At 46.2% G+C, this 14,316-nt stretch overlaps 1 protein-coding gene across 3 annotated transcripts in view; it reads left to right on the top strand.

The window, feature by feature from the left end:
- The first annotated feature begins 4,048 nt into the window (after nt 1–4,048).
- The window catches only part of XPNPEP1 (X-prolyl aminopeptidase 1), a 29,030-nt gene continuing 18,762 nt past the window's right edge, over nt 4,049–14,316 (top strand). For 2 of the 3 annotated variants that reach the window (XM_031652595.1, XM_031652597.1), the window contains exons 1-6: nt 4,052–4,115; nt 5,309–5,413; nt 8,546–8,653; nt 8,964–9,107; nt 10,823–10,918; nt 13,022–13,103. In XM_031652595.1, coding sequence (XP_031508455.1) covers nt 5,341–5,413; nt 8,546–8,653; nt 8,964–9,107; nt 10,823–10,918; nt 13,022–13,103 — 503 coding nt within the window. In that variant the 5' untranslated portion in view covers nt 4,052–4,115; nt 5,309–5,340. Of the gene's footprint in view, nt 4,116–5,308; nt 5,414–8,545; nt 8,654–8,963; nt 9,108–10,822; nt 10,919–13,021; nt 13,104–14,316 lie in introns of all 3 variants that reach the window. The other variant, XM_031652596.1, reaches the window with a different exon arrangement.

Consider the following 14,316-nt stretch of genomic DNA (forward strand, 5'->3'; position numbering starts at 1 on the left):
GGCCTGCATTTCAGAAATCAGAGCTGAGTAGGAGCTGCTGTCTTTAGAAAAGACATCCTTTGTCCTGTACCCTGAGGTATTTGAGTTTGAAACCCCATTTATAATCCCTTACAATCTTTTCTCCGTTAGATAATGTGTTAGTTTCCTATCACTGCTATAACAAATAACCACAGTGACTTAAAACGAATTTATTCTCTTATGGTTCTGGAGGTCTGAAGTCTAAAATGGGTGAGCAGGGCTATGTTACTTCTGCAGGCTCCAGGGAGAGTCCATTTCCTTGGCTCTTCCAGTTTCTAGAGGCCACCTGCATTCCTTGGCTAATGGTCCCTTCCTCCATCTTCATAGAGATGGTTGAGGTTTTAACTGGATGTAGGGAAAAGCTTCATGTCTCCTTCTGCTTGTTCATTTGTAATACAAATGTGGATTGAGGATCTACTGTGTGTCACCTGTGCTGAGTGCAGGAACAGTGACAAGACAGATACCCTGATCTCATGGAACTTACATGCTTGGGGGTAAGATAGAGGTTGAGGAACAAGACAATAAAAATGTAAAAAGTTCATTAAGAAGAGAAACATTGCCCAGCATGGTGGCTTATGCCTATAATTCTAGCACTTTGGGAGACTGAGGCAGGCTGATCACTTGAGCCCAGAAGTTCGAGACCAGCCTGGCAATGTGGTAAAACCCCGTTTCTACAAAAAAAAAAAAAAAAAAAAAAAAAGGGTGTGTGCCTGCTGTAGTCCTAGCTAGTCAGAAGATTGAGGTGGGAGGGTTGCTTGAACCTGACAGGTCAAGGATATAATGAACCATAATTGTGTCACCACACTCCAGCTAGGATAACAGAAGGAGATCCTGTCTCCCCGCCCCCCTCCCCCCAAAAAAAGGCAAATATCTAGAGTATGTGTGAGCTATACAGAGACTTAAAAGGTGGCTATTATAGCTGGGTAGTACAGGTAGGTCTCTCTGTAGAGGTGACATGTGATCTCAGGTATAATGATGAGAAGGACCTAGCCATGCCGTGATCAGAAAGACTTTTATAGACACAAGGAAGCGCATGTGCCAAGGCCCTGAGGCAGGAATGAGCTCAGGATATGCAAAGAGCAGAAAGGAGGTGGGTGTGGCTGGAGCATGGTGAATGGGAGCAGAGCTGCAAGAGGACTGGCAAAGTCAGAGTACCTTGACTGGGCCAGAGTTTGGATTTTATCTTAAATATTATAGGAAGCCATTGGAGGGTTTTAAGGAGGTTGCTAACATGATCTTAGATATTTGGAAAAGCTCACTCTGAGTGTATGTGCAGAGTGGATTGTAGGGGCGGTAGTCCAGGTAGAGATGATGGAGGCTTGGACTGAGTGCTGCTATTAGAAATGGAGAGAAGTGGGTGGTTTTGAGAAAAAGCCAGCAGCTGTGCTTCTTTGTTCCTTTTTCCTAGCATGCTACAGCTTTGGTTTATTTTAGGCCCTATGCTGTGCTCTGAGGAGACCGCCCCTGGGCGTTGCCAGCTTCATGCCTGGGAGGAGGAGAGTGACAGTCCTGGGCACAGTGCTTGTCTGGCTTCTGCATAGCCTGTCAGTGTGGAGGTGACGCTGTGGCCAGCCTTGCTCAGCGATGTCTTTCTGGAATGTTGACCACTTAGGTCATGTCTGGACATTCTTACCCCAGACCTTGTCTCCATCCCAAACTAAACATGTCCATTTGCTGTTAATTCCACCTCCCTTTGGAGGAACTCTTTCCTTGCCTTTGCTGATGGAGAAGTCTAGCTAAACCCTGCGTATCTTCCATCTCTCCCAAGCTTACCCAGAAAGGGATGGGGCATCCCTAGAGTACTGTGTCCCTGAGTGGAAGAGTTCACCTGGGCTCAGACCTGCACTGCGTTCTCTGCCAGCCTTTGCCAGTATCTTCACCCTGTGTCACGGGTTGAAGAGCCCCAAGCCTGTGGAGTCATGTTGTTGGTGGAGAGTGCCCTCACTGTGTATTCCCCATTCTGCGCAGTGATTTTTAGCACAAGAGTTATTTTTAACTTAGTTTTCCCAGCCCCTTAGATGCCTTCTCACTGTTTAGGAAGAAGAGATGAATAATATCTCTTCCATTGCATATGTGCAGCACTTTCCGGTTTCTAGTGAGTTTTCAAAGACATTAACTTACTGTTTCTCACAAGAGTCCCAGGAGATGTGTGGGCCACCCTTCCCCTCTGTTGTTACTTTTTAATAAAAAGTCTTGCACACAGTGATTACTGGGTTAATAAACACACGAGGATTCTGCAGTTCTAAACGATGCTGGTGGCCATTTCTTTCTATTTCCTTACTGCTGTTGACTGAATGTTCCTTTATGCTGTAGGAATAAAACGTGCTTGCTGTTGCATTTAGCAATCTGAAATGACCTGTCTTAGGGATGAGGAAATGAGGCTGAGAGAGCTGCCAGGACTTGTTGCAGACTATGCAGCTGGGCCTGGGCTAGAGGGCAGGTGGCCCAGAGCTGCTTTATCCTGCCATTGTGGTTCTCTATGCTGGCCCTTCTGGTATCTCCCTGGAGGCTGGTTTGAGACTGTGATTGCTGGTGCCTTGGTGAAAGAGGCAGTTCTTTTTATTTTTTTTATTTTTTGAGACAATGTCTCACTCTGTTACCTAGGCTGGAATACAGTGGCGCAATCACGCCTCACTGTGCAGCCTCAACCTCCCGGGCTCAGATTATCCTTCCATCTCAGCCTCCTGAATAGCTGGCACTACAGGCACGTGCCACCGTGCCTGGCTAATTTTTGTATTTTTTGTAGAGATGAGGTTTCACCATGCTCTCAGGCTGGTCTCGAGTTCCTGAGCTCAAGCAGTCCTCCCACCTCAGCCACCCAAAGTGCCAGGATTACAGGCATGAGCCACTGTGCCCGGCTGAAAGGGATAATTCTTAACCATACTGCAGGAAAGGAACATGAGGGCCTTTTCCCCCTATATCACGTTGACTGTCCTAAAAATGCCTTGGGTCTGGCCAGCAGCCCCATTCCCCACCCTGAACTTTCTTAACCTTGCCAGGTCCTTTGGCTTTCGAGAATCCTGATAACTGCAGAAGGAGCAGCAGCTCTGTACTCAGGCAGGCGTGGCTTTGGATCCTGGCCTACCATTAACTTGTCAGTGGGCAGGTTACTTAAAGATTCTCTCTTTGAACCTCAGTTTTCTCATTTGCTATTGGTCTTATCCTAGAGAGTGATGAGGGTGAGAGATAAAGTGTCATGCATTGGCAGCCTGGCATAGGGCTTCAGAGTCCAGACTCTGGAGTTGACTGCCTAGGTTCAAATCCTGCCTCTGCTACTTAGTTAGCTGTGTGACTTCGGGCAAGTTACTTAAACTCTCTGTGCCTCACTGGCTATTACCAGAAGTTGCACACTTTGACTTGTACCCTTTGCCTAGGCATAAGAATTTCTTACTTTCTTCACTCCCTAACCCCCTTACATACAGAGGCAAGGGAATTATCAGCCGAGAAGACCTTGGTTTTGGACATGACATTTTATTTTGCGGAAGCCTCCTGGATTGGATGAAGCATTTCCGCTCACTCCCTAACAGGAAGGGATGGGGCCTGCATGGGAGAGATTGGTGATGCTACCTCAGAGGAGGACCCAGACAGGAAGTTTGGAAACAAGTCAGTATCTACAGAAACTTAAGTTAGGGAATTATTGGTGCTTAACACAGAAATTCAGCCTTACTCTTCAGAAAAATAACAGATGCCTAAATGTCAGTGGCAAGGAGGGGAGAAGGCTTTTGGTTTGATTTTTGAGTAAGATCTCAGTGAAGAAGGAGCAGTTTTTATCTGTTTCTCCTGATGTGCTTTTGTTCTCCTAGTGAGGAAATAGAGGCTAAAGGGAACAGCTCTCTCTGCCCTTAATTAATTAGAGTCTTCTGCAGTGTGTGCTCATCTGTTGTTTTCAGCTAGACTATTGGCTCCTTGAGGGTGGGTGCCAAGGATTCCCCAGTCTTCATAGTCCCCGCTGTGCCTAGCACAAGGCTAAGCAAGCAGAACAGTCTGCTCATGAGTAATCGAGGCCCACTTTGTTGTCATCTTTGTTTTCCAGAGTGAGTATATTGCTCCGTGTGACTGTCGGCGGGCTTTTGTCTCTGGATTCGATGGCTCTGCGGGTGAGTCACTGCATTTTCTCTGTTCTTGCTGCACCTTTGTTCGCCTCCTAAAAATAACTGAACCGAGTTTCAGCCTGTGATATAGAAGCAAAAAGAAAATGCAAACCAGATGCTCCACATTGACTCTCTGCAGAAAGGTGTGGGTTCCCAGCCTTTCCCGGCTCCCCAAGGTCGCCTTGCAGTAACCCTTTTTATTCCTCTCTGTACCTTTGCTTTCAAAGTTTTAACAATTCTTATTTTTAAAAAGTTTTTGAACTTTTTATTGAATATAACATACATATGAAAGTTCTATCAATTAAACTGACTATACCTGTGTTACTAGCGTCCCAAATAAGAAATGAGACTGTAATATCGTTTCAGACCCTCCTCTCTTAGCTTATTGGTCCCAAGTAATTCTCCCAAGTGCTTGGCTTTTGTTTTCTCTGTTTTCACTCTTGGCTTAAATAACATAGGTTAATGTTAAGCTACATTGGTGTTCCTCAAAACCATTATGTCTTTGAGTTTTAGGGTAGACTCCCCACTTCAGATTTGTCTGTAAAGCAAGCTGGACAAGGTGGGAGCTCCCCTCCCCTCACGGTTATTAGCACACTGCTTCCTTTGGCGTAAGTGCTTGTGTTGGTTGGCACATTAGGATTGACTTTGGCTGACACCTCTGCCAAAAGCCCCAAGTTCTGCCAGGTCTGTGGGAACGGAGGGCGGATAGAGGTAGGAGGCGTAAGCTTCCTGCTAGTGACCACAGCAGGAACACTCATAGGGCCCACTTGGTCTTTCTCCAGGAAAGGTGAAATAGCTCTTCTGGGGTGTCTGGTGGAGCAGAGGAGTGGCTATGATTGCTGAGCAGGAACCGTCTCTCCCTGTGTCTTGATTATACGAGACCGCTTTGGCCATACGTCTACAGTTCTCCATTCTCTGTTTTTGACTCGTACTGCGCAAGTGCAGTCTTTTTTGTGCAGGGACCAGTGCCAGGCAGCTTGGGTCTCAGGACTGTTCTTTCAGAGCTTGACACACAGCTTGTTCTCAGTGGTGTGGTCTTCTCTTGCCCAGAGGTTTCTTTGGAGTTAAGGACCCATCTGCCCCACTAGGAGGAGCTGGTGCCTCTTACTGCTCTCACCTGCCTGCTGTCATTTTGTGCAGCTTCTGGGCAGTTGTTAGAAACCTTTCTTCTTCTTTTTTTTTTTTTTCCCCTGCTTCAGGCACAGCCATCATCACAGAAGAGCATGCGGCCATGTGGACTGACGGGCGCTACTTTCTCCAGGCTGCCAAGCAAATGGACAGCAACTGGACACTCATGAAGATGGGTGGGTACAGGCATGGCTAGCCTAAACTTAATTGGCCTGGTCTCGGCAGGGATCCTAGAGGTCCTCAGGACTCCTGGATCGTACTCCTTTTATGCAGTCATTGACTTTTTTGAGAATCCAGGGGAAACTGAGGGGAAAAAAATGGCATGCTTATACATACATAACAATGTACATTCAATTTTGGAGGACGCTGGTTCAGGATACTCATTTTATTGAGGGGAAACTGAGGGCTAGAGAGGACAGCTGATTTGCTGCAGATCACATTGCTGTGCATTTCACTTCGGTACTGGGGGCCTTCTACTATTTGCTGCCTCCTGATTCAGAGTGAGATAAAGGCAAGGAGTCATTGGCAACAGGAGCCAGAAAGGTTTCCCCCGAGGCTCTCTCTGAGGATCTTGGATTTGCTTCTGGCAGCTTAGCTCTGGAGAAGAGCAGCATGCAGGACAAGCGAACGGGTCTGGAACTTTCTTGGGCTAGTCGCTTCACTTGCAGTGCTTTAGTTTCCTCATCTGTAAAATGGATTAATCACAGTAAGTAAATAACATATAAAGTGGTGAGAATTAAAGCAATACTATGTGGAAAGTGTATAGATCAATATTTATTGAATAATGTGTGTATGTACTCTGTTTTCATTTAATTTACTGCTGTGTGTATTTTCCTGTCATTAAAATAGTCTTTAGAAACACGGTTTTAGGGACTGTACAAAGTCTTTGCTTCCTGAATTTTGAACTTGGGGAACAGAAGAGAAGGAAGGGCCAAGTGAGAAAGAGAAGAAGAAACAAAATACCTGATGCTTCTTGTTTGTTGTAGGAAATAATGAGGAAAGGAAATAGTCCCCAGACTCACAGCAGGGAACAGAGGATTAGACCATGACCCTGAGATCCAGGCAGCCAGCTGACCGAGGGGTGTGTGCACTCAGGTGTACGCCACACACCCTCCACACACCCTCCACACACACACACACACACACACACACGTGTTCTTTGTCTTTGGGAAGAACAAGGAACATTTTTGTCCTGGCATTGGATTAAGTTTCTATTTCTCAAAAATCATTTCATAAATATAAAAACACCAAAGCTACAGATTGTTGCCTGTGCTGCATTTGATTTCTCCTTCCCCTTCTCTCTGTCTGTCTCTTTCTCTCTCTCTCACACACTCACACACACACACACACACACACACACACACGCAGGCAGGCATTTGAGACTGGCTGTTATAAATGGACAGGCTAGTGGTCTTTAAATTTTTTTGTTTGCGTGCTTCTGTTAATGGGAGTCAAGTACCCACAACATGTACGTATGTTTATATGTTATTTATATGTGCTAGTGTTCCTCTATATTCCAAATATCAAAAACTAACTTTGTAATTTCTTTATAAAAAATAAATACAAATAGAAGCTCTGATACTTTCTTCTTGCACCCAGTAGAACATTGTGTCCCCCCCTGGGGAGCAGGCATCTCTCTTTGGGGCCCACAGATTCCGTCTGTTAGGTCTGTTAGTATTTTGGGGGTCAGCATGTTAGAGGTGTGAACACTGCCTACCTGTTCCTTAATGTAGGTATGTGGCAACACGGAGGTGGCAGAGGGAGTGAATCCTCCTCTCTTCCAGGCTCCTCCCTGGTTTCCTCAGTCAAGTGTGTAGGGAGATTCTGGTGGGTTTGGTTGGCCGGTGAGTGATTCATCCCTGGGGTTTTGCCGAAGATCTGTCTGCTAGGAAATGACATGGCTTCATCCTGTGAAAGCTATACTGTATAGTGTACTAGGGCATTCAGAGAAACTGTGTTAATAAGTGGCTTGTTTAGTGGTTTGAAAAAAAATAGGAAAGAATCAAATAGCAGAATGAAACTCAATGTCAGCTTCTAGGCATTTTTTTGGAGTTGGAATTCATGAGCTTCTTTCTTTATAAACCTTTGCACTTCCCTTGTGTGGTTATGTGGTTATATCAGTAGTCAGTAGAGAAAAATAGTAAAGATAAGTTTCTACTGTTTTAGAATATGTGAACTTTTACTCTAAATATATGTTTATTTTATCAAGATGTTAATTATTTGGCCAAAATCTGATTGGTTAAAAAAAGTATACATCTCAAAGATAACTGGCTAGATATGGAAGATGTTGGCTTAGATTAAAGGAAAACTGGACTATAGAAGTAATTTTAGTTCCATTCTGGAGGCTGATATAGTGTCCTATGACTAACGTCTTAGAAACAGAAAGGGCTGTCTCATCCTGGAAGTTGGGGAACCCAGAGGCCCATGTTAAAGACAACAGGACGGCCAGCACTTTGGGACGCTGAGGCGGGAGGATCACTTGAGGCCAGGAGTTCGAGACCAGCCTGGCTAACGTGGTGAAAATCTTTACTAAAAATACAAAATTACTTGGATGTGGTAGCATGAGCCTGTAATCCCAGCTACTTGGGAGGCTGAGGCAGGAGAATCGCTTGAACCCAGGAGGGGGAGGTTGCAGCGAGCCGAGATGGTGCCACTGCACTCCAGCCTGCGTAACAGAGTGAGACTGTGTCTTCAAAAGTAAATAAATAAATAAATAAAGACAGCAGGATGGGTGCCTGTGTGCCTCTCCTATAAACTTTGGAAAGATCTCTTTGCTGCCGAGACTTGTGCTTAGCCCTCTATGCAGGGGCTGGTTATGGGGCAGGGGCCTTCTCTTGGCCACCCTGCCCTTGCAGATGAGTGGCGGGCACTGGGAGCGTGTTATCACCTTACCTGGTGTGTGATATGTGGGAGGCTCCCAGTTCCCAGACTTCACCAAATCACTGCCCACATTCTCATCAAGTGACCAGTAGTGGGGAAGTGACTGAACTGAGGAGATTATCTTTGTGGTGACACCATGTGCCTACGTGGCAGTGATCCCCAGGATATTTTTATAAGGAGTCAAGTGAAAAATCGTACTTTTTTCCCTTCTGTCTCACCCTTGTCTTATGTTTTTCATACACACAAACTTACACTTCTCCCTCTTTCTGTTGCCTTCCAGGATTAAGGGAGGTTCAAAGATTTTCTAAGTCCTATCAATCCACTTTAAAGAAGCTGCTTAATAAAGACCCTGCTATCATGATGTTAGAGAATTGTATCCTTCTGGTGGGATAATAAGCGTGGACCCACTGGGAATTGTTTCTTATCAGTTCTTCCCCGCGTAGGTCTGAAGGACACACCAACTCAGGAAGACTGGCTGGTGAGTGTGCTTCCTGAAGGATCCAGGGTTGGTGTGGACCCCTTAATCATTCCTACAGGTAAGTGAGCTTGGTTCTTTTCTGCTTGGGTAAGGAAGTGGCTTTTAGACTCTCCTCCATCCTCTTGGTTTGCTTGTGGGGTGTGGAGCATTGAGGGGCTCAGCATGACTGATTTTATAGTAGAGGTCAAGGTGAGGAGAAGAGTTCCACTGTTGGTGAAGATGTGCTTTTACAGTTCTTCATCCTGCACACCCAGCTCTGGGCCACGGCAGGACCACCTTTCCGAAGGTTCCGGATTTTCAAGGCCCTGCTGCCTGCCCCGCTGCAATGGGCGTTCGGCTCATGGCTGGGCCACAATGTGTCTCCTCAGATTATTGGAAGAAAATGGCCAAGGTTCTGAGAAGTGCCGGCCACCACCTCATTCCTGTCAAGGAGAACCTCGTTGACAAAATCTGGACAGACCGTCCTGAGCGCCCTTGCAAGCCTCTCCTCACACTGGGCCTGGATTACACAGGTCAGAATCACGGTTCCACCCAGCAGGGCCCCCATCATTGTCCCCCTACCTCTTGCTATTGTCTCCAACCTCTTCCTCCGAATCCAAGTTGAGTTTGAGCTGACGGGAGGATTTTGCCCTCGTCTGCCCCAATGGGATATTTGAAGAAGCAGGAGCTTTATTTGTTTCCACTGTTGCCACCTAGTTGCCACTTAGTTTGGCTTTGGTTATTTTTGCAAAGCTCGTTTGGGTGACTTTTTGGGTGCTGCTGAAAGGACTGAGTTTTTTTTTTACCACTCAGCTGCTAACTGCCACTCGAACATATTTGATATTGGAAATAGAGCATAGAGGTTTCTAGGTTTCATTTCCCTTCTTATGTCAGCATTTGTAGATGTACCTTCCTAGGCCTCTGTCCTCCGTCTTGTACCTTCTGCTTTAGAGGCTTTGGGGTGTGGGTGTGTTTCCCTGGCCTGTGTGATAGTGCTGGGTAAGCAGCGTGTTCTCTGAACCATTGTGTGGATTTAGGAAGCAGTGAAGGGGCAGAGGGAGAGGGCTGGAGGTGGGGCTGCAGGGGAGGGCGTCTTGCTGTAGAAACAGAGGTAGATGGGGGATGGCTGTGGAATGTAGGCAGGTTGCCCAGAGGGGTCCTGGGAAGAAAGCATGACAGCCTAGATTCTGGGCCAAGTTTTAAACAGCATTCCCGAACTGATCTTCAAAGCAGACCTGGGTGTGGGGGCAGCTCCCAGCCTGCTTGCTTGTGTGACATCCTCACCAGAGGGATATTGAGGAACGGGGAGGATGGGTCCAGTGAGTGGCCCAGGGTCGGCTAAATATTTTCTGTCAGCGTGGTTTGAAATTTGTTTCACTAGAGCAGAAGCTCTGACTTGTTGCTTGTAGGAGAGGGGAGAGCAAATGTTGCTGATAAAGATTTTGTTCAGTACACATTTGGGTGCCTACTATCTGCAGGACGCCGTGCAAGGTGCTGAGTGAATAAGACAGATGCCCACCCAGTTGGCTGTTCCCTGAGTTATGAATGCTGCCCTGGTAGGGTGGTTGTGGTGGCAATGGAGTGAGCGCCTCTAGCACCACAATTTCATCTTGCAGAGCAGCAGGGAGGCCTTGGCAGTATCTGAAAGGGCAAGTGTGATTTGGAAGTGGTAATCACAGCGAGTCAGACTACAGGGAATTCCTAGGTCTTAGCACCGAAAGGCAAGTCTTGCAGCCCCAGGAACATCAAATGGTGGGTGCCGTTCCCCTGACCTCTGAGACTGAGTGAATTCCCTTTGCTGGGTGGTGTGTTGATGTAGCTCCCTGTGTGTCCCCTATTGCATCAGTATTTACAGTAGTGTGTTAATTGCTGGTTTCATTGTCTGTCTTCCCTTCTATATTATAAGCCCCATGAAGACAGGGACTGGGTCTGGCTCAGAGCTGTAACCACAGTGACCAGCAGAGTGCCTGGCATGTATCTATGCCTGGCAGATCTGGATGCTACACAGGCATTTGTGGGATGCGTAAATGAATGAATTTTACTGGTGAGGCAATCAAGGCTCACGACAGTTAAGTGGCTTGGACACCTCTTGTATAGGGCTTGAATCCAGGCCTCCTGTCTGTGTAACTATAGCGTGCTCCCTGTAAGAAGTGGTGCTGATTAAAGATGTTTGGGGTAGGTTCTTTCACTGGGTTCCTACTGCTTTCTGGGACCAGGGCTGGAGTTAAAGCACATTTGTTTCTTGCAGGCATCTCCTGGAAGGACAAGGTTGCAGACCTTCGGTTGAAAATGGCTGAGAGGAACGTCATGTGGTTTGTGGTTACTGCCTTGGATGAGATTGCGTGTGAGTGCTCTGGTTTCGCTGTTTGGGCATGTTACCCGATCTCTCCTTTGGGTCTCTGGGAATCTGTGTGTTCATGCCATTCAACTTTTCTGAGTGGCCAGGGAATAAGCAGAAGACTGTGTTCCAAATGGGTATAGGAGATGCCAATTAGGATGAAGGAGAAAGAATTACAGGGAATTGGGGAGGGGAATGAGGCTTGCCCAGAGCAGTATTACAGCTGGGTGATGCTCACCTCTGGCTAGTCCCTCAGGACCATGGCACCTCTAAGGAAGGGCATTTCCTACAAATATTTTATGTCTGTCAGCCTCTCTGTAGGTGTAGAAGTGGGATCATAGCAGAAGCCTTCTTTCTTTACACTTGTCCTGTAGTTCCTAAGGTCTTTATAGTGAGAATGTTCTGGGAACGTTTCTACCTCAGAAAACTAGGAACCGAAAGTTCTTCCCCAAGCCCTTTAATAGCAAGTTTCTCAATCTTTAGACCTTAACCCACCTTCATGCAATTGTTCAGCACCTTCTTTCATCTAAAACCTGATGGAATCTGGTTGAACTTTCCTGTCCTGTCTTCTGGTTTCTGAGTCGATTTGACTCGGGGCAACTGAGGAGAGGCACTGCTTTATCTTTTTGCCTTCTCGCTAGAGAATGAGACCCTGCTGCAGTGTCGTCTCTCTTCAATCCCTGCGTCTTCCATCCCCAAAACATTGTCAAGTGTATCAGTGACTTACATCCTTAATTAACCTAATGACCTCAGCGTCAGAGAAAAACACATGGAAAACTTTTTTCTCTCCGCGATTGTAACAAAAACACAATCCCATGATAGAAAACTCGGAAAGTGCAGAGGAAGTAAAAAGAAGAAGAAAAAGATCACCTATAAATTCTGTTCTTAGAGATAATCAGTGTCAATATTCTATGCATATATCATTTTATGGCCTGATTTTTTTTCACTGTATCAGTATACTATAAGCATATATAAGCATAATTTTAAGTGAGTATTAAATATTCCATCATGTGGTTATACCATAATTTATTTAACTGTTTCCCTAAGGATGACCTTTGGGTTATTTGCAGTAATCCCATAATTTATTACGATGCTACCATGAAAATCTTGGTTCATGAATCTATGTCTTAGTGTTTGATAATTTTCTTCCTATTTCTGGTTGGCTTTTAGGGCTTTTGACCCATTTTGCCCTTTGCCTGCCAGAAAGTTTGCACCTTGGTATTTGAATTTGTCCATCTTGTCACACCCTAACCCCAGGTACTGTCATTTTTTTAAGAAGTGCTAGTATGATAGGTAAAAAATGTTGCCTCATCACTTTATTTTGAGAAGCCATTATTTTAAAATAGAGGTTGTACGTTTAATGCCCAGGCCTTTTTTTGCTCTGATCCTCATGAGAACAAGTGATGGAAGCTGGAAGTCGTGGGACCAGAACTGTGCTCTCTCCTGATTTCTCGAGTTCTCAGACGTTCAGCAACATCATTGACACTGGCTGTCCGCAGGTCCTCCACCCAGTCGTGGTGCCGGGGCAGACCCATGGGTGGGCTGCAGGCTCTGATTTCATTCGCGAGCTGCAGCCTCGCTGACTCACTGCTTTTCTTTCCACCTCTGACAGGAAGCTCCGTCTCCATGGGGCTCACTGACCCTTACAGAGGAGGCTTGCCTGGCTTCCCTTGTGTGAGGGTCTCAGTTTTTCTACCCTAGGTCATCTGCCTCAGAAGGCAGAGAGGGCTTGTCTCCTTCCCTTTTATTTGGGAGTGCTAGAGGTTTGTCGGCTTCAAGGCCAGGCCTGGCAGGTCGCCACTAGGCGGATTGCATTTCAACTGCTTGTGGGGGCAGTTCTCAGGATTTTGACTAATAGCTTTTATTCCCTTCTCCCGGCAGTGATGTGGAAGCATGAGAAACAGCTCTGGTGCCCTCACGTGGTGGACATGAGCAATTGCAGTTCAGAGGTGGAACCAAACAGGAGTCAGGCTCCCAGCCTTTCTGTGCGATTCCACTGAATCCTTCCACAGCAGCTGGACTCCAAGCTGAAGCTCTTCCCTCCCCCTACAAGCGACCCCTTAAAATCTTAAGTCAGACAGGTGACAGGGACTTTGATTTCTTTTCTAGGGCTATTTAATCTCCGAGGATCAGATGTGGAGCACAATCCAGTATTTTTCTCCTACGCAATCATAGGACTAGAGACGATCATGTGAGTGTTTGCCCCGCATCTGGAACTCCCTTCCACAGCTCCTCAGAGCCCTCGTGTGCCCTTTCTGGTCCTGGCCCACCCATCACTGCCTGATAGTTCACTGATGTGCTCCTTTTTTCTTGCCCTTTTAACATTTTCCCTTCTTGTCTTCCTTAGCAGTAGGTGTTTATTTATATCCTGCCTCTCTTTGAGCCCCCAAAATGATTTGAAACGCATGAAAGTGTCTGTAGTACTGTGAGACTAAAAAACAATTAGGTGAGGACGTTAGGACCAAGCTGGAGTGAGGTTAGTTCACAACATTTTTGCTGCAAGGTCTTGTTCAGGCCACACATTCTTTGGCAAGTTTTCTAGCAGCCAGTGTAAAGGGGTATATATGTTCAACGGTACAATTCTGGGTCCACAATGCAAATAAACCCAGTCATTTTGAAGGTCAAAAATAATATGGGAAAACCCCTCCAGCTACGCTTTGTTGAATTGTCAGTTTATTTTTGCAAAGCATTTCATATAGCCTTTTTTTCATTACTGTTCTAGTTAAATAGCTTTTTGTATTAAGACAACACATTTATTAAGTGCCGGTGATGTGCTTAGGGTCTCTGTTAGGTGCTAGGGTGACTGAAACAGGACGGGGTCCTGGGTTGGAGTCGGGGAGATGAGCATGTCCTCTTTCTAAAGTATTTGGGCACATAAGTGGGCACCAGTCTGCTTGTGGGAAGGATGCAGGTGTTATGAGAGGGGCCTGACCTAGACTTGGAGATCAGAGGAGATTCTTGGGGAAAATAATATTGAAGCAGAGAGTAAGGATAAATGTGGGTGAGTTAGGTGAATGGCAGGGTGAGGAGGAGCGGGGAACTGTGATCCAAGCAGAGGGAACAGCATTTTCAGAGACTCTGGGCAGTAGAGAGCACAGTGCATGTGGAGGACCTGAAGTGGTTCAGTGAGGTCAGAACATAATGAGGACAGAATGTGAGCAGGGGCCGCAGAAAAGAAAGGCCTTGTGGGCCGCATTCAGGAGCTTGGGTTCTTGTTCTGAACAAGTATAGTGGGAAGCTGTTGAAAGAATTTTTCAGAGGGAACCACGTGTTAGACGTACAACTTGTAAAGAATATTATGACTGAAACATCGGTAGACGGGGAAAGACTTAGAGGCTGTGGCACTAACCCAAGTGAGAGATGGTGGGACCTGAACCTGAGTGGTGACTGGGCGAGGCTGTAGT

This window comes from Papio anubis, chromosome 11, assembly GCF_008728515.1.
Source record: "Papio anubis isolate 15944 chromosome 11, Panubis1.0, whole genome shotgun sequence".
Lineage (NCBI taxonomy): Eukaryota > Metazoa > Chordata > Mammalia > Primates > Cercopithecidae > Papio > Papio anubis.